Here is a 24400-nt window from a genome sequence, read left to right as displayed (position 1 = left end):
TTTCACACTTTATTTTTATGCTCGTTTTCTACAGCTGCCATCCACAGAATAATGATGATTTTTTTCTTTACCAGCTGTGACAGCTACGCTGGTATTGTTTTCATCTTGTGAGTCTGTGTGTGTGTGTGTCATCATCGCAAAATGGGATCCTGGAGACACCTACTGCAGCCGGAACTAACACAGAGTATTTTGCCAGGTGTTTATATTTCTGGCTGTCTGCAGGCAGATTTTGTCACCATCGCAACAGTACAAGATATAGACCAAAAATGTTTCAGATGTGTAGTTGAGATAAACATGAAGGCCAAGTTTGAAAATGGATGTGATCCGAGCAAGGGAGCCGGAAGTAGGGGGGGTAGAAAGTTTGGAAGGAGGTTATTGCCCCAACACTTTAACTCTTCTAACCTGTGAGAATGAATTATGAGAGATGTATATAACCAGAAGTAGCCGTGAGTGACCGCAACGAGCACAGAGTTAGATTTTAAAAGTCTGGATAACAGAAATTTATAGTGTCACTTTTTTCCCCCAAACTGCTTATTTCTAGAGTTCCATTTCAAAGAGGTATTCTACAAAGCAACACTTAAGCCACGATTAGGGGGTGTACACGCTAGAACATGATGTTACTGAGAGAAGGTGTTGTTTTCACGTTATGACCTCAACACAGGCTACACTTGGGATACTTTCTCATTCTCCACCTCCAGTAAGTCTATTATTACCAATAGCTACCAACAACGACGTGTAATCCCTTGCCTCGACTACTGCTGCAAGAAAAAACAAATGACAGTTCTGAATAAGTATTACACATTCCTACTACATTACCAAGCTAAGAAGACTTCCCACGAGTCTCCTCTTACACTCCCCTATAGACAACTACAGACTTGGATCATATCGGCTGAAGAGGAGGGAGGAGGGGCGGATGGAGGTCTGCAGAAACAAATGGAGCAATGTCACCAAGTTGCAGGGTCAACATTTCCACTGCACAGACGAGCCTCTTTCTTTTAGGCAGGCGAAAAACATTATTGATTGTTTAGTGCAATCCAAGACATTGTATACCAAGAGTGATAGTCCTATCTGTTTTATATGCACAAAAGAGTCAGGAAATCGTTCTGATTTTATATGCAACATTAGTTTATTGATTAGTGCAGAATAAAATGATTAGGCAGTTAACTGATTAGTTGAACAACAACAAAAAATAGCCTTAAACGTTTGGTGACGCTTGACGCTTTTCTTATGTTGGTCGGACAAAACAAGCAACATGAGATTGGGATGGCCATTGCCCCAAGTTTTCTGACATTTCCCAGACCAAACAAATAATCCATTCATTGAGATTAATCGATAATCTAAATACTGTCTCAAACATGAGGATTTGCTGCTTTTGTCTGTTTTAGGTCATTTTAGATATGTTGAGGTTTTGGACTGTTGTTAGGAAAAACAAACAATGCAAAAACAAACAATTTATAAAATTGTGGACTACTTGATTAGTTGAAAAATAAATCAGTGTATTAATCTATAATGAAAATAATTGTTAGTTGCAGCGCTCAATGGTGATAAGAACATACAAACAAACACACGGTGGTCATCTGTAGAAATAATCTATATGGACTCACATTGACAAGTACAATCTAAAGGTCTGAATGATACCGAACCCTGGCTGAAAAACACATTAGCAAGTTTGATGCTTATCACACAGAATTATGACAGGGGGTATGCTAAATTTTTGTACATTCGCAATTTTCTTAAATGAACAGATGGAAGGCTAGAATGATGACTGCTTGCCAGGACCCAGAGAGTTTAGCTAAGCACTTCTCAGAAAGAGTCTAAAAGTTTCCAAATCACATTTGAACATACAGTAACATAGGTTTGAAACGTGAAAGCGTGGAAACACCAGTCTGGCACCTCAGCACATTTTCGATTTCCAAGGTGCTTCATCAACGGTGTGGACCAAAGTGCCTCTGGATGCAACTGGATAGACCTACAACAATCAGAGCAACAAAATGTGACCAACAACCAGTCACAACAACGAAACGTGACCTACAACCAATCACAGCGCTGAAAGGTGCACGCAAGTTAAGGCGGTGCTTGACCTGTTTTGAAGCAGGAAAAAAAATGATGGTTGAGTCACAAATTTTGTCAAATTACAGCTTAACAGTACACATAAATATGGTTCTGAAAACATTTTAGCTGAGAAGAAGGCAACACAGTAAAATAATCTTGATTATTATTTGATCAGCTCTGCTTAGTTTGATCTGATGCTACATTTACACGTGACCAGCTATTTTTATAAACGGCCATTTCGCCTTCTCCGTTATCGAATGAACCATGTTAGCCAATGATCCAGGATTACCACAGCCAAATGAAAATGTAAACATAGGTCACATCTATTACGCAGGTGCGAGTTCTGGCGCATGTTCTTTGACGTTGACTGCCGAAAACTCTGTTTACATGCAAACGTCCAACCGGTTTTCTAAATCTTCACTCTGGCCGGAGTTTTTAAAAAAGACTCGTTTTCAGAGGCGAATTTTCCGTTTGAGTGTAAACGAAGGGCACAAACGCAGGGAAATGTCTCACTGTGTTTGTTCTTGTAAACCGTGTACGTGTTAACAGGACCTGAGCTTCATCAAACTGGTAAGTTGTGCTGGACAGCACAATTGTCAACGGCATCATTGTCTTAAACCCCGCACCACCTGAGATAAACGTTTGTGATTGGCCTGGCTGGCTGGAAATCTATCTGAACAGAAGGGGCCATCGGACGTACCAGCCACAGCACATGAAACATGAGCTCTGCAGATTTCCAGGCTAGGAAAGTGCTCATCTTTAGCTAGAAGTAAGAGAAGAGGAGAGAGGATTGTTACACTAATCAAATATAGTAGCTTGGTGTCCCCACAGGCTTGTCCTTTGGCACCTATTAGAATTTCTCTTGTCCTTCAGACCCCAACATCTACCTCTGGTCTATTTATATACACACACCCCTGCATGCTGTGTGTGTGTGTGTGTGTGTGTGTGTGTGTGTCTGGTATACTGCTGACATTTACTTGTCGTCAGTCTTCCTTTTGCTTTGCAGGATGGGAAAAACCTGAGGGAGTTTATTTATATTACACTAATCTTGTTTTTCCAGTTTTCTTTTTTTCTGCCATTATTGCCTTTATGTTTTCTTACTTTGTTCCAGTCTTTTAGCGTTCACAGACAACCACTTACCGTATTTACAGAGACGCAGAGATAAAACTTGTGAGATTATTGTTTAAGGACCCTTGCTGCATATTGTCTTGACCCTTGGCACTAGTATCATAATATGTCAAGCAATATTCAGCCAACACACCTGTGTAATTATTGCTCCTGTCCATACCGGCTGTGAAAAGATCACTGCCGAATGGAATTGCAGTGGAAGTAATAAGAGAAAAAGGGAAATGAGGCTATCTGTATTTACTAAGACGATTTTAATTCTTTACATGAATCACGAACAAGCCCCTCCATCCCAGAATGATAAGCCAGTGTAGCCGGACCATCCTCCAGCTCTGACACAGCGTGGTGCAGACAGAACTGGCAACACGAGACCGCCTCGGACAGTGTTTTTGCTCTGAGCTGCAGTAGAAGGATTTTGTATTAATATACCGATACCCACTTGATTTGTTTAACAGAGACTGCTGAATCCTCATACTAGCTTCAGCTGAACTTAAGAGGTAAATTAGCTCATTTTGTCCACCCCCCATTGAGTATGTTGTCATAGCCAGACTATAGGGCACTATTACAATAATTATCTCAATGTACATACGGGCATGTGGGCACTGATTTAAGACAGATTTGCACAAAAATTGTATCCTTTGAATTCTTTGGATCTTAATTGATGACACTAAAATAATATGATTATTATTCACTGTCTAATTGACTGTCTGAACAGCTGGTTGACATTTAGCACCAATAGTGTTCGTTCTTATACTAAAGCGAGCTTTCACAGTCTTTCAAGTGTTATTTTTCTGTACTGTCACACATAGCGCTTATTTTATCCACATGCTTGGAACAAACAGCAGGATGTAATATAGCGACGAAGGCTGAGTTGTGAAGACACCAGGCGAAAGTTTAAAAAAAACAAGAGTGAGCGTTCCTGTCTCTCTCTCTCTTTTGAATGTGGAGCAAAAAAGGCCTAGAGGAGAAGAGCTAAGTAAATGTCAGCTATGCCTCTCTTTCTCTCTCTGACACATACACACACGCGCGCGCACATCTCAATCTTACATCCTTCCAATTGCTCACGCACTCCGGGGCCTATAATCTCCCTCTGCGCCCACACACATATAAGCACACACTTGGCAAGTGTTCTTATTTGTATTCCTGCGATCTGGAGCCTGCGTTCAGTGGCAGACACTGATATATCAGCTGCATGCATATTCTCATTCTCTACAGTCAAGGATGGCAAGCTTCACCCCCCCCCCCCCCCCCCCCCACAAAGTGATGCATACACACACACACACACACACACACACACACACACACACACACACACACACACACACACACACACACACACACACACACACACACACACACACACACACACACACACACACACACACACACACACACACACACACACACACACACACACACACACACACACACACACACACACACACACACACATAGTGATTCGTTTCTAAGCGCTAACATTCCACATGGGCCTGCAAACGCTGAACTGTTGAGATCTGCCGCAGCCTGGTCTTTTGCCATGAGCAAATGGACTGTGTCAGTGTCTGTCACTCCACGCGCACACATGGATGTCTTAGGAGAAGTGCATCTTGGTCTCTTTCCTGCTGCGACTGAAGCCGCTTATCAATCATTTCCCGGTTGATTAACTGGTGCAGCGGATCTCCTGGTAGATTAATCACATCTGTCTGAAAGCCTTTTTTATGTGTGAGCAGCTTCACAGAGGAGACACAAAAAAAGGAGCATCAGTCAGTCCTTAGACTCCGTGCTTTAGGCATTAAAGACGTGATTAGTTATCTGATAAAGAACTCCGTAAATAATTTAGAAGCTACATTTCTCCACAAAGACTCGCCATTATTGGACTTTTAGTGGATGACGCTGATGTTGTCAACTTCATTGGAGGGGGAGTACAAATCTCCTTCACCGTTCGTGGGTTTAAAAGCTATTAAGGTGATGGTGGTGGAGAGACAATTCAAGACCTCTGTCACTGTGCATTCGTCATCTCCGCTCACCAACTTTCTCTCCCACGGCTTCATGGCTCATTGCTCCTGTGCTTCGTATCTCTCTCTCTCTCTCTCTCTCTCTCCAACACGCACACGCACACACACACACACACACAAGTATGGCTCCTCTGATCTGAAATATCATTTTACATTTCTCTCCACTTCACTGCAAGCACAATGCACATCAATGCGGTGATAGCATATCACTCGGTCTCAGTGAAACCTTCTCCTTGTTATTTTCAGCTTCACTTTCTTCAGCTATGATCGAAGGGGCGATCATGTCTTTCTAAAGGAGAATCTGAACTTCAAAACTCCACCTTTCTCTCACCCCTCCTCTCCTCCTCATCTCTTCAGGTGGAATCATCCTCTGCTCTTATCAAAGAAAGCAAAAAAACGAAATAGAGATGGAGTACAAAGCTTACACTCCTAGTTAGATCTACAGAAGACGGAGAAAACACAAAGATGTAAAGATTAAAAAGGAGCAAACATTAGATAAGAGCATGTCCAGTGTTAATACCAAAGCTGTATGATGAGAGGAAAGCAAACCAAGTTTTCCGGTTTACAGATTAGCACCTCGGTTGTGCCTCTGTGTTTTGCCTTCACTGTGGACCAAAGAGAAAAAATGCGAGATAGGAAGGAAGGAAGGCTGGAGCTGTTTACATATTAAAGTACACAAACACTGGCCTACTGTTCCTACAGTTCCCCCCTTTCCCCTCTATTCCTTCTTCCTGCCAGAAGTGAATGCCTTCTACCAATCCAAGTAGGCATCTCATATTGAAGTGAATACAACATACATGTGCGGCATGAAGCTGGCTAGACATTATTTTCATTAATGTGTATGTATTTATATTTCATAATGTATGTTTCGTTAACTGTCTTTGCATTTGAGTCAACCTTTCTGAAGCGTGAAACCTTATGACTTCAACACTGTATGGTTCGATCACACCAGGATCAGTTTCGTCCATCGACCATTCTGTACAAGGTTTTATTCAAACAAAATGGCTTCAGTATTTACCTGCATGTATCTGAGTTGCAGTAGATTGAAGATTCTTTTTTTTTTTTTTTTTTTTTAAATCACACAGCACAGTCTTGGCCACAACATGTAAAATACTACTCCAAAATAAGCTCACCCGAGTTTAAAACAGATCTTTTTACAGCAGCCTTGTGGAAAATTGGATCTTGGAAACTGCCAGACGTCCAGACGATCCATCGAACAGTCAGATTGTTGTTGATCGCTCAGACAAGTATTGAGGCATTGCAACTCGCCTAAAACTAGAAGTCAAATGACTGCTGATCAAGCAGAAATTTATCTCCAATCTAAAATTAGTCAAGAGTGAGAAATTCTGGCCTTGAAATCAGGCTAAATTAGTGCTGGGTGATGAGGAGAAAATCTAATATCACAATATTTTTGACCACATACCTCATCATTGATATTGCAATGACAATATAAGGTTGAGTATTGGTGCTTTAAGAAAATATTCACACAATGAGATTTTGGAAAAACAATCACAAGTATGACTAAGTGGTTAAAGGCAAATAAAAGAACTGTTAAAGTCAGAAAATGATATCAATTTACTGAAATGCAACCAGGAAATGACAACACCTGTATCATATTACGATATTTTCAAAATCTAAGATGCTATCTGGTCTCAAATCATCATATGGATATACTGCCCAGCCATAGGTTAAATCCGTACACTTTCTGCACATCTTAAGAGGTTTTCAACATTAATTAAAGGAATCAAAATTGTTCCATGTTATCAGATTAACACAAAAAACGTATTTCCATTGGCAAGAATTTTAACAATCCTCTCATATTCTATTATTCTATTACAAAATGTCAGAAAATATTGACAAATGCACATACATGATATACGCAGGCTGCCAGTTCATCTGACAAATACTCCCAAACACAAAGATAATATTGAACATCAAATTTGACATATGAAAATATCAAATCATATTTTTTTAAGATGCTCCAGAGAAAATAATTAATTGTTTCTCAAAAAAAGAAACCAAATGGTTTTCTGCATGTCGACTAATTTATGTTATTTCAGCTCATATAACGTCACTGTTGTCAATACAGCTGACGATGATTACAATGCAGATTGAGTCGTCGCAGTCGCTGACATTCTGAAAGACTCTTGCCACCACAAGGCACATTGCGGCGCACTCTGCCAAGTACCGCTTCCGCCATCCTGAGTCGACAGCTTCCTGGTCTCCATTCATCCCTTCCTGTGTCCATCCATTCATGCTCGCTCTCGTCTACATACAGCTGGCTTCTTTGGCACAACAACTATTTCAATTTAACACACTGCACACATGAAAATAACTCAACAGTGGGCATATGGTGCAAAGTAACGATTCCATATATCACATACACACTAATTTACATATACACATACAGTGTGTTGTGCAGCAGCAGAAGGCGGCAGGCCCATAATTGGGACGCCTATAAATAAGGAACAGTGCGACGCCTGGATTTCTGCTGATTTGTTTTGCAGGAAATGCATGTGTGAATAAATTGATGGTGTTTCATTTTAATGTTGCCACACTCTGCTGGTGTCATCTGGATTCCTACCTTTGCCTCACACCTTTTTTTTTTTGTTCTCCTCCTGCACCAGCTCACATGACACTTCTCATCATCATCTCTCTATCTCTCGAATATGATCATACTCCCCTCCTCCTCCTCCCCCTCCTTCCTCACTTACTTATTCCAGTGCTTCCATCCATATCCTCCTTTTTTCTTAACCTCGCCCCTTTTCTCTCACTGTCACTCTGGAGACAGATGTTGCATTTATCACGTTAATTACAAACTGCCTGCCTCTTCCCTTGGTCTGATTATTGACATGGAAAAAGAAGCACAGCTGAAGGGAGCCACAGATACAAGTGCTTCACGGAGGCCTTCATCGACTTGTGTAGGCATATCCACACAGAGTTAATCACAAAGTTATCCGACCCTAACCTGTGTACTCTTGAGGATTCAGTCATGCAAAACTGAAAATGTGACTTTCCCTCACTAGTCTGAACACTGGCCTCCTGACATCTCCTCTATTCAAAAGTCCCATTCATCAGCGAGAAGAAAAAAAAACCAACACACATAGCGATCAATGCAAAGCCTGTTTGCTTGTGTGTCGTAGAGCAAAACTAAACTGATAAACATACAGACATTCATAAAAATCAATACTCATCTACCCCATCCGCTGGTGGTGCTCTCGTAAAGCTTGCCGACAAAAATAAAGGCTTTTGTGTGTGTGTGTGTGTGTGTGTGTGTGTGTGTGTGTGTGTGTGTGTGTGTGTGTGTGTGTGTGTGTGTGTGTATGCATCACTTTGTGGGACCTCCATTATTCAAAACATTGATTAGATTCAATGGACTCTGGACACAAGGTGGATTGTTGAGTGCGTATGGTGACAAGGATTTGCATGATGAAGCTATAAATATGGAGCAATACAGTGGAATAGGACTTGAGCTTTTATGAGTAAGAGAAAACTAAAAAGAAGAAGCTACTTTCAGCATGTGATTCATGCCAGACACAAGGACAGTGACTTATTCTGCACAACGGCAGTCTGCGTGACAGACTTGTCCCTTCCTCCACTGGCCTAGAGTAACGGGTGTCTATTAAAAATAAAAGCTAATCTAGGATCAATGTCTCTTACGACACTAGTTTTAATCTGCAAAAGTAATCAATCGGTTACGGCCTTGAAGCCGCACGACAATAATCACATTAGTTTGGTGACCTGCTGATGTTCATTTTCCTTTATTCATACCTTAAACTTACTTACTCCCTAAGGTCAACCTGATGTAAATGGTAAACAGTATAATGACAGACGACGAGGTGGTGGTGGTGATGACACAAGCTGCTCTGTGATGGTTCAAATCGTCGGCACAGCCAAGTTCCCATACAACATAATGAGGACAGGATGTGTAGCCAAAGACCAAACCCTGTGCCCACTTTCCAAAACAATCCCAAACATTGCCCATTACAGCTCGGAACTAAACCGTGGGCATTTGGTCTGGCCACGTTCAATAAGCTTCACATGGAACGCTTCCAACATCCCTGCTTAAGCACGGTCCAGCTAATGAAATGCATCAACGCTTATATGCAGAATAAGCTTGCCCACGTATGAAATTATTTTGGATTCAGAACGCTTCCAAATCATTTTCACTTTTGGTTTGCAAGCTCTTGACAGCTTGTGCATTTGTTGTCGTGCCCACGTGGTGAGGGAGTGCTGCAGGCGCGGTGACAGAGCCAGCAGGCATCAAGCCACGGGTCTCCAAGGCAGCCCAGTTTCCACAGCAGGTGCAGCGCCATCATGGAGCAGACCCACTTCACTTTGGCCTGCTCACTATTTCCAGCCTAAGACACCACTGTCCCCCAAGGGACTACCTGCTAAGAATATCTTGGCCTATCTTGGCCTTTGCTGCATGTTTTTTTTTTTCCATTCTTTGTTCCTCTTGCAGGTCTCCCAACTTTATGAAGGTGCTTGATATTGTTCCTGAAAGGAGAGTTTTTTCTCATCTCATCTGAGGGTCTATAGACAGAGGTTGTCCTATATTGGACAGGTAAAGCAATACTATAAAATGTTAAAACAAACCCTATGACCAAGAGTGAGAGTGCGAAAAGAGGTAAAATCAGCAGATGAGACTAACTTTTGTGGAATGATAAATCGACTGAGCTTTCCTGGAGCCCTCATTGAGCAGCTGTTAGCGTAACTGCTGTGCTGCCAGTAGCTCAAATGATTCAGGACTTGGCTCGCAACTAACGAGTATTTTTATAATTGATACTGCAGATTATTCTCTCATTTAATTGATTATTTGTATAAAATGTCTTCAAATGTCTTGTTTTGTCAAACGAAACCATCCAAAGCACAAAGTTCACAGCTTACAATGATACAAAACAGAAGAAAGCAGAACATCTTTTCCCTTCAATCTCTTGTTTTGCAAGACAAACTAATGTTAACTGGTGTCTGAATTGGCAACTCAGGCATACATGCAAACAATCTTTCTAGCAGTATACGCATCTATAGGTTCCAAAAGGAGCAGACTCTATCAGGACTCTGTGTTTAGCCCTTCAGTCTGTAAGAACTAGGAGATGACTTTAAAACGTGTCCACAGTGGTGCTGCAGACCGTGTGCCATCTTTGGAAGACATTATGATTTAGTTTTGGTGTGTGCGTGTGATTTTAAGTAAAAGTTGTGGACTCCCCCAAGGACTGGATGCAGCAGACTCTTTAATATTTCAGAGTGGTGATAAATAAGTCAGACAGACTGCAGAGAGATAAGGTGACTCTGCAGGTCGGGGTGAGGAGGAGGGGGAGTGAGGGAGACAGAGGTAGAAAAGGAGAAGGGGAGAAATGGATACAGCGAGGTGGAGAGAGAGAGATATATAAAAGGTAATAGAGCAAAAGGTCAGACAAGACATGAAGAAAAGGAATTGGGGAAAAAGAGAAGACTTCTTACAAAAAAGGCACGAAAATAAAATCCAGACACCATTGGCAAAAAGGGAAATATCTAAAATACTTTATACTGACAGTAACCTTACTATTGCCACGCTGAGACAGTAAGTGATGAAAATCAAAACCTAAAAAACTGTGTAGTGCAATAGTCCAATCAGTGTGTGTGTGTGTGTGTGTGTGTGTGTGTGTGTGTGTGTGTGTGTGTGTGTGTGTTTATGTGTGTGTGTGTGTGTGTGTGTGTGTGTGTGTGTGTGTGTGTGTGTGTGTGTGTGTGTGTGTGTGTGTGTGTGTGTGTGTGTGTGTGTGTGTGTGTGTGTGTGTGTGTGTCCTTCACAGTTCCTCACATACGTCCTGTACACGATGAATGACAGAATGAAAGAGATCAGAGGGGAATCAGAAGGAGAGAAAGGGGAGAAGAGATGAGTAGGTAAGGCGGAAGGAAAGGGGAGAAGATGTAGAGCTGGGAGGGAGGGAGAAGGAGAAGAAGAGGGAGAGAAAACAGACAAAGTTACTGTAGGGAAAAGGTCAACAGAGACAGAGAGCAAGTGTGAGAAAGAAGATGAAAAACAGAAGAAAGAGGTGGAAAAGTATGTCATGCTTTCTCGGGGGGGAGAAACTGCCCCATCGCGGCGCCGTGGCCTTCAGTCTGACGGATTTATGATCGGAAGATGAAGGAAAACTACAGTTCCAGCATGTTTAGCTTCTATCTGTCAACTCTTTGCTTCGCACAAACTCTTTAAGCCTCTGGATCTACACAAACTTTCTGTCTAACACGAGTTATGCTGCAAGCCTGGGAAATCTTAAGTCTATGGCAAAGCAGCGCCTCTCAGCATCCATGTTTTTATTTATCCCCATCTCCTGGGAAAGAAGAAACTACTTCCCTGCCTTTTCTCCACCTCCAAATAGCAACTTTAAGCTATTGCAGTATCTTCATTCATACTTCTGTAAGGCCATAGCATTTATATTTCTCTGGCCTCTTTGTCAATCCTTCTCCTTTCTCCTATGGACATCTCGACTGTCCTTCTTTCTCCTGACCCGACTGAGGACACTTATCATTCATGCCGTCGTTTTCCTCTCCTCTCATCCCGCCTCCTCTCAGCAGCTGTAAGTATAGCTGCCACCTATACTGCTAGATAAGCTCATTAAATCAACCTCAGGAAGAGGGCAACATACAGACTTCCCAGGATAACAAATGCATGCAGGTACTGAATGTGTGAACGCATGCACTAGAAGGAGGGGGGAATCTAAAAATATCGATAAGTCCAAGGCAAGGTAAGGAGGAATTAATTTGTAGAAATAAATACAGAAGAGTGGGAGAGGGATGGTGGAGAAAAAAAAAGAAAGTGAATCCATGGGGAGAATGTATAGTCCCAATCTCCCCAGTGGGATTAGTGTAAATCTAATCTGCCCCGCTCTCTCTTCTACTCCTTTTAGCCTCGGCTTAAAGACGCTCTCAGGAAGAGAGCAGGGATCCTAAGAGCCTTGAGCTGTTAGCATTAGCTCACATCACGGTAAGCTTCCTCTGCACCACACTAATCAATTACCGACCTCGCTTATCTGCCTCTAAACTTCCCATCCACTCCGAGCCATCACCAGCCCGTGACCCTCAGCACACATACTGCAAAGCTCCTATTTATCATCACACTGTATTGAATGTATTCTGTATGTATTTTGTCCTAATGCGTAATGCACCAATGTCTGTGGCAGTTTGAAGTCATCACATGTACACATTATTCCAATAACTGTCTTTTGGGCAATAACATGCCATAGCTATATGGGGAAAGTTTGAAATGATGAATTTATTAATTTATTCAATTTTTTTTTAAATTATTGATTAGTTGTAGGAGTCATTTTTCAAGCAAAAACACAAAGCATTCCCAAGTTTCAGATTCCCTTCTTTAGATGATTGCAAAATTAAAGGTTCTGTAGTAGAAATACAGAAAATAAAGGTGCCTCCACATGGGCCATCTCCTATTGGCAGATAAATAAATAATGAAACATTATTTGTAGCCCTGGTTTCAGATGCAGTGCTGTTTGACTTCATCACAAAGGACACATGTGCTCTACTACTAGAAAAACACGGTTTTACAAAAAGTGCATGTTATTTTACTAAAACTAGTAGTTCTCATTTTAAAAATGCAAAAGTTGTATAAATGTACTAATCAATAAGACGAGTGGTATTTGATTAAAATACCTACATATGTTTCACAGTGAAACTGTTCAAAAATATGTATTATGATCCATATTGTCAACAATATGGTGTGGTTTAATTCCATTTTAGCATTAAGATGAGATACAGCATAAACTATAAACTATATATCTGTAATAAACTGTTCACATCAGCAAATGCTTAGTGCCGATTTAATAACTTGGATGTCAACAGGAAAAGGTCTGTGAGAGCAGTTATGTCACAGGGGCAGAGCGTGTTTAATAACCCATTTTTGATTTTCTCAATGAGGCCAACAATACCTCCAGAGGCCTCGTTCTTGCAGCCAGTAGATAGCCACGTCCCAGTCAGCAGCAGGCTAAGTGCAGGGTTTACACTCACGCTTGCTAGTTGTGGCCTTTAGCTACTGTTGACTTGCTTCAGGAATAGAAACGAAAGGTTGTACAAATCCAGATTGGGATCAACTTTAAATCCCACTGAAAAATTAACTTTATTTACTGGACTTAACCTGGTGAACATGTAGATTGCATCTGCAAACTGTTTGCAAATTGCTCTCAATCTGCCTCTTTATCCCTTTCCCCCTTTTTTTTTTATCTTCTTCAGTCTCTCTCCAAACTCATCTGTTTTCTCCTTAAGACCAACAATTTTATCTAACCCTTACACAGCAGATGGTTCACCAGAAAGCCTTACCAGTGTTTGATTGCCCCGGCACCACCCCTCTTAATATGTGGCCTGAGAAAAAACAACGGGAAACACAGAGGAAAACAACAGGATGAAAAAGCTCTAAGGGTCATAAATCTGTAGGACTGTAATCAACACTACATGGCAAGCAAGACCCTGGTAAACAAACAATCACACTTAATCTACCTAAGAATGCGCACACACACATGCACACGCACACAGGTGTGTGTGTGTGTAAGATTCCTCTTCCATCCCATTTTAATCACAAGCACAAATTAATGACATGCTGTGGAATCTGATTCTCTTTTATCTTGCAAGCCTTTGTTACAGTGTAGACTAAAGACAACCTGGCTCACCGTTGGTTCACCGCAGAGTGTTTTCTGAAGGTTTATAGCTCAGAATGAATAGAAACCATGTGCAAATATCAAACATTCATATCAGCTGCATTCCTCCTGTCTGGATGGATCGATGTCCAGGAAGGCTGCCCAGCACATGTGTGCGGCAGACCGTCTCCAGAATGCAAACTTTAAACGTACACACCAGCATGTGGAAGTGGATTCATACATTCAATATGAAACTCACTCCGCAGTTGAAAAACAAAGGTGTCATTTACTATCCGAGAGAACTTTTGAGACTTTAAAATGATCAAATGCGGTATGTCCAGCTTGTGGACATTTATAATGACGACAACAGACGGTGACAAACACAACCAGGAGGCTTGTTTCCGTTTACCAGGATGCACCTGCCCTACCGACAGGCCCATCTGGCCAGCAAGAATAGTGGAAGAGCCACAACTGTGAGCGTTACAAAAAAATCATGGCCCCGGTCTCTTTGCTCGCACAATCACACCAATGTTGCTAACTCTGAACAGCTGCGACTCGCTACCTTCTCTCAGCCAACATTCTTCTCCCAGCGTCCTTCACTGCCAAGACAGCGAGCGGGCAAACACCAACTGACTCATCTATTTTCTCAATCACACACAGACAAACAAACAATTGTGGGGCTGGCCCTGGCACACAGACTTAGGCTCCTACATCCAGATTAAATTGTAGACAATACTCAAAAAGAAAAAAACACATGCGTTCTTTCATTTCAACATTTTACACAACTGCCTTCTATGCGAAGAATGTCCCCCTTTCAAAATGAATGAGTAGATTAGACCGAGCAGCCCAGTCAACTCCAGCCATGTGATTTGACTTACAGACTGCTAATCAGCTACAGACCCAGAAACACACATAAGACTGTACACTCTGCTTTGGACGAACATAGTGCTGGAGGCGAGCATTATGCATTCAGAGCCAGACTTGTAACTTTGCAACGCAACATCTAGGATTGGATTTAAAACTGCACTTCCAAGTTCCAACACAATCAGCATGCTTGGCATCGCAGTAGGGAACACATCACATAGGGGTAGACTTGAGTGTGGCAAGCAGCCGAGGCAAGTGTGGACACAGTGGGGTCTGGGGAGATGCTATAATGGGGGGGACAGCAGGTTGACATGGCCTTTGAGATGGCTTTTGTGGCCCATTCACTCACTGCCAACCCCCTAAGATAGACGAGGGGAAGGAGTAAGGAGGGGAATAAGAGGTGAAAAGAGAAAACAGGGTGATGTGGGGTGACAAACGGGGGGATATGGCAACCAAACACAGCAGCTCCACTACCAAACCATCTTCCAGCACCACCTCAAACTAGCCCAACCGGGAGAGGAGTGGGTGAAGTGGAGGAGGACAAAGAGCAGCTAAAACTCCATGAAGCTCCGACTTCGCAAAAACAACTTTTCCACACTAGACCTCCCTCCAGAAAACTCAAAATACACAGTGATGTGTGCGTTTGTGTGTGTTTGTGTGTGTGTGTGTGTGTGTGTGTGTGTGTGTGTGTGTGTGTGTGTGTGTGTGTGTGTGTGTGTGTGTGTGTGTGTGTGTGTGTGTGTGTGTGTGTGTGTGTGTGTGTGTGAACAATGATGTTGTGGCTTCCTTCTGCTCAGAGGTGAGTGTATATTTAGTCAGGGTTTTTTTAGCAGAAGTGTTTGACAGTGAGGGTGTTAAATTATTGAGCGGTCGCTGCCAGCAGGGAAGGACAGCACACTGAGGCTGAAGAAGGCCCTCTTATCTGGCACTACATGCTGTCGGCAAACACACACGCACACAATCCTGTCACACAGACACAAACACCTATCAAACCAGAGAAGGGCATGTTCTTTTAACTTCCTAAATGCTCTGATGTTAAGAGAGGAGAACGTTTTTACATGCAAAGACACACAGACAGGCCAAGATCTTCTATCCTTATACAGGTAATTTCATATGAATTCAATAAATAAATAGTCTAGAAATAACCAGATAGTAAAGCCTATTATTGTATACTCCTATGTGAAATAAAGGCTTGACAAATTAGTTAAAAAGTACCAAGTATTTTCTCATTTTATTGAGAAACTTTAGTCAAAAATAAGGATCAGAACAAAAAACGACATCCAAATAACATAAATATTGCTGCAGCGCAGTTCTGCCGATATTTGTTCAACATCATGAAAAAAAAATATTTAGAAAATGCATACGATTTTTATATCATTATGAAGAAATATATCTGGTTTCCATTAACATTTTCAGAGAAGTTTGAGTTGATGTGCTTCTTATTATCATTGTATCTTGATATATATATATATACACACACACGTATATATATACACAATTCCATTGAAAGACAATTAATTATCATATTGAATTATTGCCCAGTCCAAATAATAATAACAATACTTATTTACAATATAATATACAATATAATTAAAAAGATGGCCGTGGGTGGAAAACAAGAGATTACCGATGTTTACACCAGGGCTGGACATTTGGGGAGCTTCAACAAGCAACAATTCCATTCATCTGTTTATTTCTGTTTTCTGTGACTGCACTCCTCAGACCGCACCCCAGCAGTCCTCTCACTACAAGGAAAATAAACCTCACCACTGGGGACAAATTACCTAAAGGTCAGAAGACTTTTCAGCAGAGTCCTCGAGCTCTGCAGTCTCTTTCTCTGCTGCCTCAGTATTTTTCCAGCAGAACATGACCCCCCGTGCGCTTTACTCTTTCTTCTCCGTTTGACATCAAGGTGGGGCTGAAATGTCGAGCGTCACCTTTCGACACAAGTGATGGAAGTGGATACAGAAGGGTAACAGCAGTAATGAGCGATTTTTGCTCATCCTCATTAGATCGATTCCTCATTTTGCCCTGTACGGTCAGAGTGCAGAGTAAACTGCTGGAGCTGCCAGGAATTCAGTCCGTCCGACTCGAGGACACCTCGATGTATGACTAAAGCCCTGATGCTTCAGCCTTAGCCTGCTGGTACTGATGCAGAGCAAATCTGACAGTCAGTCGTGTCACGGACATGGTTATAATATAAAAATGTTGCTTATAGACACTTTAACAATTGTAACATTGTATTTATTTGGTTTCGATTTAAATGAGTGCCTGTTAAGTCTATTTTATAAACTTGCTGAGGGCACTGATTGACGACGGTATTTGAAATAGTGTGAAGCAGGTGTCTGGTCCTGATAGGCCTTTGGCATTTCAGTCCGTCACAGATAACACCAAACTGCCCCTCTCATCTCCGTGTGAGTCCTCAACATCCATGAAGGAGAAGCGGTGCACCTTCCTCTTCCTGTGCAAGTTTGCAACACACATAAATATTCATGTGCTCAAACACACACACGCACACACACCCTCCCTCTCTTCATTTGGTCTCTCTCTTTCCCTAATCCTGTAATGCCAACAGTGCAATTAGTCACATGCCAGCTCTCCCTTTCATCTCTCTGGTGAGAACAAACTCTGGAGGAATGCAAACTGCTTAGTACATGTAACCTACCCCATGCTCCAGGAGTAAACACAAACATGTGCACGTTCCAATATCTAAAATTCAAAACACCAGTCTTTCTGACTATAAAAAGCCCTTCATCTTGAATTGGCAAAGAAGGTGAACTGTGCTGCACCACTGCTTCAATTGCTCTCAAAATTCCCATCTACTTTGCAATTCAAGAAATGAATAATGAAGTTGAAACTTAAATGGCCATTCAGCCTGAATATAAAGCAAAGGTGAACGAAGGACATCCTCAGAGCTGAATAAAGAGAGGATCCCTCTTAAAATGGTCATCGTCCCTGTGGTGTTGGCATTTTTTTTTTAATGTCTTTACTCTGCGCTCTCTCAACACCGCCTACACAGTTAGAGACCGTATACTGTATCTATCATAACCCACTCACATACAAACACTGAAGATCGAAACTAGACGTAAGTGTGAGCTGTGATAGAAAAAGGAATCCACTCAACAGCAGCTAAAAGGCAGACCCCCTGTGCTCAACTTAAACAGCCTTGTAGTAAATGTCTTCACTGTGCTCTGTATTCAAGGTAATTCTGCAGCGCCTGAAGCCACGACCTGACAGCGAGGCAGGGAGGAGCAGAGTACGGCTGGCTCTCTACATGTCAATAAATGGTGCACGCCTTCGATGGAGAGCCCAGGGTTATCACTTTCATGCAGGTTATTCCCACGTGTCAGCTAAAAATCGATCTCCATTTAACCGATAAATCCCTTCCCTGAGCTATCATCTAATATATGACTGAGTCCGCAAATGGATGTATTCACATTAAACACTGATTTTTAACACTTGAAAATTGAATTTTCCAGTGACTGTTTGGTGGGGAGAGATAGATAGATATAGAAGAATAAAAAAGGAGCTTTCCACATTATTTAGCACTGACTTGTGATTTATCCGATAATAAACCGACTGTCTTTTTGAACGCTCTATCCTCCAACAAATTAGACTCACATCCTGGGATCACAGGATTCAAATCATCCCTGACCATGTTGCAAAGTGATTGACACTGGGGCATAGTGTGACATTTTGAGTGATACATGTATTCGCTTTCTTGAAGAGACAGATGAGAAGATCCATACCACTCTCATGTTTGTGTGCTAAGTACGCAGCTAGCGCCAGGTAGAGATTAGCCTCTCTCAGCATAACAACTGGAAGCAAGAGGAAATGGTTAGCCTGCCTCTGGCAAAAGTGAAAAAGTACACCTACTTATTATTACATCTTGACTCTAGCTCCATAATTGATGCACAGCCATGAGATTGATATTGATCTTCTCATCCATGTTTGACAAGAAAAGTGTTTTTCACAAAACATCTAACTTTGTCTAAACCTGCACCTACCTAAGGTCTGTCATTTAAGATGCATTACTGTAAGTGTGCATCGCGCATTCCTAGCTTTCAAAAGCTCCATATACGCCGTACTCTTTCACAACACCTGCTACTTACCTTTACTGCTACTTACAATAATAATTGTATTACAATTATGTGATGATTGACTCTACAAAAGAGCAAATGGTTTCTAAAACCACAAAAGGATGACGTGTGCAATCAGAAACTGCAAACAGACAATTGTATTAATCACGTAAATCTTTTTTAATTTATTTTTTTTAACTAGAACACCAAATATTACCTATTTTCACCCTCTCAATTAGGAAAATGTGCTTGTTATATGTGTCTTATGTGATAGTAAAGTAAATATCTTTGAGGTTTGGACTACTGCTCGAAAAGCAACTACTAATTGGAAGATCACGTTGAGCTTTTGGAAACTGTAGCATTTTTCAATTTTTATAATACTTATTTCAATTTTAAATTATATCACCAACACACTTCTTCCCTTGATGTGTATGTTGAATCACTGCTCTAATTAGTTGCCACACTGGTGTGAACATTACAATTCTGTCCATCACAGGCTTGAAAAGACCTGTTGATGCTGATGCAAAGTCTTCGATGTCACAAGGCCAACATTTCCTTAATGACTGTGTATGTACCTTGGATGAGCAGAGAGTGTGTGTGTGTGTGTGTGTGTGTGTGTGTGTGTGTGTGTGTGTGTGTGTGTGTGTGTGTGTGTGTGTGTGTGTGTGTGTGTGTGTGTGTGTGTGTGTGTGTGTGTGTGTGTGTGTGTGTGTGTGTGTGTGTGTGTGTGTGTGTGTGTGTGTGTGTGGAAAGGGAAGAGGCTGAAACCCCACTAACTAGCCAGCTAAGGCAGCCAGTATTCCTGGTGTTGCCCTAGGCCACACAGCATCCCTCTGCTCTATCCAATGCCTCTGGCCAACAAAGAAAAAAACAAAAACAAAAAATCCAGATTGGCTAAAAAGAGGAAGTTGCTTCTGAAGGCTGCTTTCTGGCAACCATTTCACACACTTGAAAAGAGGGTGTGGGAAGGAACACACACCAAATTGTTGCCCATGGACATGCAGAGCTTCTCGCCTACACGGGTGTATCTGCACCTTCTCTCTTCTTGCTCTTACTCTCACCATAGATGCTCTCCCACTCGTTTTCTCCTTTTTCTGTCACATACACAAAAATATTTCTCCCATACACTATTTATTTCTCTAGTGTCTCAACTTTATGTGTGCTAGCTGCAGCAGGGCTCACAGGTTAGGCCACCGGCCTCTATAAAGGAACTCCGCGGAGGAATGAAGCACGAGGAAAAAGGCCACAGGGAAAACAATCCAATGACCACTTTTGGTCAAAAGCTGCAGCAGTCAGCACCACAGCCTAAAATTTAATTTCCCCTAAAAGAACAGCTATCCTCAATGCCTTTGGCTGCCTATTTTTAGCATGTTATCATTCCGCCTCAATCAGACCACAGCAGTCAAACTGAAGACAGTGGATATCAGGCCCATGAAACAGCTAGGAGCTCCTCGACAACCAGAACTGACTGATCAAAAAGTGTCAGATTTAATGTACAAGCTGAAGTACAGAGAAGAGACGACGAGAGACAGAGGAAAATGGGATACCCTGGCTGTCACTTACAGTTTGTGTGTTTTTTTTCTACGTGGCTCTGTCAATACCGTCATATGAGGTCATGGCTTAGGTCCTGAGAAACAATGGCAGTGTTCAAACATGCCATGACTTCACGATAAATCAGTGTTTTCATGTTGCTATCTAACTGTGGCTTCATTTCAAATGCTCTTTTGTCCCTTTAACTGACAACTTTTCTCTTTAAGGGCTCTCATTGTGTTGTGTAGAGATTTCCCCTTGCTGCTCTGAATGCACTGTCACATTCGTGTTGAGAAAAACAACATCAGTTAGCACCAAGGAAGCAGAAAGAAAGCTTAGCTGTGAACAAGTATGGACTGGGGGTGGATAGTGACCAGCAAATCAGTGATCTAATGGCCCACTTCAGTCATGCTTTGCTCATAGTATTGAGCTCAGTGAGCTGTGTAGATGCCTCTGCAGAACACAGATTTGAGTTCATCTGCCTCCTTCCAGCTATAATTTTGTTAGACCAGGGGGCCTATGCTGTCTGCATACTTTGCCGTGTGTTTAAGCTGTTAATAGACAAGAAGCAGTTGCCTTGTCTTGTCTTTTGGAAGAGAACAGATTAAGTGTGGGTGAATGTGTGCACAGGGCTGTACCAAGGAAATATGGGATCCTGCGCACTGTTGAATTCCTGGGCCCCTGCTTCAGTTATCCACAAATACTGACAATTTCAGGTGCTCTGATATCTCACCTCTTGCTGAATGTCACCTGGTTGGTCATTGTATGGGAATATGCACCAGTAACACACAATATCTGACAGGATGAGGCCTTAGGTCCACCAAAGGGTTTTCTTCCTAGATGAAAACGGCTAGGAGCTCCTCTGAAAAAGCCCTGTTCGAGTTCTGTTCTGAGTGCTTGATAGCGCTTCGGAGGCGCAGTTTTTTTGTTTTTCAGCTGAGAGACGCTGGTTATGTCTGGTTGCTATGATACGGAACATCTGCGGAAGTATCGATGTCGACCCTTGCTCTGGATCAAGGGCAGGCCATATAGGGAGAGAGGACGGACCCACCGGTGTCTGTTGGTTAATACACAGATACTCGGACACCAGAAAGATTCATTTTTTCCCTCTGTTGTAGAATGCGACCACTGGTCTTCGTGGTATTTGAACAATTTTAAAGCATACACATCCCGGCGGAAAACAGTCACGCTGCTGCCGTTTGTCCTCTCTGACCAATCAGTGGTTTGCTGTGTTTTAACCTTCTAGTATCCGCTTAGCTTGATTGGAACCTTGACAAAGGTGTTAACAAAATAAGTACCGGGTAGCCTAAACTATCCACAACTTTTGCCAATGAAAAACAAAAAAAATGCTCCCAAGCAAGTGGATTTGTGTTGAGCAACACCCCACAGTGGACATGAGGCTTTTAAGAAGGTCTTTGTGCCAAAATGTAGCTTGAAGACCTACATTGTTTCAGTTTTTTACTTATATGTTGCATATTCCTGAATTATTATTATTTATGTTAAATTAAATAACCCATACAGCAAACCTGGGACAGGTTAGTAGTATTCTAGCAGGGAAGAATTACACACAATTGTTTCAACAGTTGGGAGGAGCAGGGAGTTTCTGTAGGGTCCCAGCCGCTCAGATTTACTTTTGATGCGGCCCTGCAACCTTACCACAACTTTCCACATTAATCAAATCTAACATCTTGTAGTACATCGATCATGATCCACATCACTCATTTGTTATCTGAAACAAACGTGTTCTTGTGGCAGCTGGTCAAAAGAATAGAAGAAGTAATTCAACTCTTATCCCTTCTGATGAAGCTATTTATTAAACGCATTGTTTTTTAAAAAATAGATTAATGGTTGGATGCTGTCCTAATATGCATGCTATCATCTTAACCTACACTTTTGAAAGTCTAAGAAGGATCATTTTTGCTTGCTTCACTTCATCTCACTTGTGGATTGAATGCATTTGTGACAGTAAACCTCACAGGACACTGAAGCATCTTCACCTAGACAGTGGTGGGGCCCCTCCAGCTCAATGGTGGACCCCAAGATACCCTTGTAGACCATGTGTTGCAGAGAGAGTGAGTCATGTGGACTGGAGTGCTGCAGACACACAGACACCTTGCCCCCCTCACACACACACACACACAAACACAAACACACACACACACACACACACACCTACTCACCTCTCCTCCATGGCCATCGAATATCCCAAATATAGACGGGTGACTCTTGTTGACGATGTCGGTGAGCACCTCGAACCTGTCCTCCATGTGGTCTCGCCGGCCTTGGATGGAGTACACGGCCACGTTGTTGCTCTTAAACTCCCAGGTCTTGGAGAACTCCGCGTCCAGGACGTCCAGCCCGCCGAACCGCTCGTTCTGCATCATCTCCGCCACTTTCCCCTTGACCATCTTGACCGCATCCCGGCTGGACTTGACGATGGTCTTCACCTCGTCCGTGTGGAAGAAGTAACTCCACAGAGCCAGGCTGATGCACAGCAGGAACAAGGTCTCCGGTCTGAGCAGAAAATAACGCATGATCCGACCTAACAGAGACAGCAGGGTCATGGTATCCTCTATCATTTATTTATTTACATGCAGGAAAATCGCGGCAGGTTTGTGTGTCGCTCGCCCCCGCCGCAGATTTCAGTCCATAGCGGTGAAACAGACACATTTAACCGAGCGTTTCACACCGGGAAATATAGATTACACTGACCAAACTGCGTTTTTTTTAATTAACCAAGACACACCAGGCAGTTGGAGGTGCACACACCGGGGGGAACAAACACGATGCTCCGGCTGGTTCCCCTCTAGCATGCAGCCGCGCAGTGAGCCATCTGATGCGGTCCGAGAACACCGACTCCCCCGGACTGAATATGCAGGTCGCCGTTTGGGACTTCAGATAAAAGCCAGTGTGCTGCTGGCTAAGAGTAGAAAGCCGTGGGCAGAGTCTCTTCCCTGGCCAGCGCCGCTATACGGTTCCCAGTCCTGAAAATAGCGGTCTCTCTGCTGAAAGCCCCACATTCCCAGCTGCCACAGTGGCTGCGGCTCTCTGCTGCTGACGGACTAAACGGAGGTGCTGCCTTCAGGTGCGGCTCGTAATGTGCAGAAAGCACTCCAGTGATCCAGAGGAGCCTCTGTGGTTAAAAACACAAGACAAGATAGAACTTTATTAATCCCGGAGGAAATTTTTGTTCCAGGTTGCTCGGACATTGCAGTAACAATTACAAAAACAAAATGAGATAAAAACAATAATATAAGATAACAAAGATCATCAAAGAGGTGGATATAAAAATAAAGTGTCTAAGGAGAAAACTGCAAATTACATGACATGATGTAACAGAGATATACTGCACACGATAATAAACACAATATAGCCTTTTAACATAATTTTGCACATGGTGAAAAGTAATTCAGAACATTATATTGATATAATTCTCAGTCCGATGTGTCAGATTTCCCTCCTGCAGAAAGGGGAGAAATTGTACAGTTATACCTCTATAGGACTATGTTATAATAAATGTTTGAGCTATGGTTTTTTTCATCAGTTTGGTATTTTAAATGTCACAAAGTATGCTACCCACAATTACTGTAAGTCTGTAGGCTGATACGTTTGGGCGACTTGTTTGATACATTAGGCTAAAATATGGAAATATAGGCATGCGTTAGTGCTCTTGGGTTATTTGTGTTCAATTGCACTTTTCAAACACAGAATCAATCAATCGAAAGTGCTTTACACAAGGCTAAGAAATGCATTGGAACATGCAAAACAATAATAACAATAACCAAATGTAAACAAAAATATAAATGATATAGAATACATTTGTTGAATGAAACCCTACCCCCCAACACCACTGGCTCAATAGAAAATGCTGATGCTGGAGGAGTGGAGAAATAGTCTCAGTGTGTCATGGTTTAATTTAATCATTACAAAAACACTGCACTATAGCTCTTGTACTGGTCCAAATGAACTAAATCCACAAACTCAATTCAACCCAGGTAGTTCTAAAAGGGCAAAAAAAACTAAACTTTTATTGATTCTGTGCCTGCAGCCAATTTCACCTGACTCGGTAAGGAAATAGTCATGCTATTGTCATGCATTTTACCAT

The 24400-nt window shown here is 42.1% G+C and overlaps 1 protein-coding gene across 1 annotated transcript in view; it reads right to left on the bottom strand.

Moving 5' to 3' along the window:
- Positions 1-23320, bottom strand: part of ppm1lb (protein phosphatase, Mg2+/Mn2+ dependent, 1Lb) — a 47588-nt gene extending 24268 nt beyond the window's left edge. The window contains exon 1 of the mRNA XM_083914301.1: positions 22476-23320. Coding sequence (XP_083770427.1) covers positions 22476-22874 — 399 coding nt within the window. The 5' untranslated portion in view covers positions 22875-23320. The remainder of the gene's footprint in view (positions 1-22475) is intronic.
- Positions 23321-24400: the final 1080 nt, after the last annotated feature.

The sequence above is a fragment of the Echiichthys vipera genome, assembly GCF_963691815.1.
Source record: "Echiichthys vipera genome assembly, chromosome: 5".
NCBI classification, from domain to species: domain Eukaryota; kingdom Metazoa; phylum Chordata; class Actinopteri; order Perciformes; family Trachinidae; genus Echiichthys; species Echiichthys vipera.
Note: the sequence above shows the minus strand (reverse complement) of the source record. Positions and strands in the feature narration are given on the sequence as shown.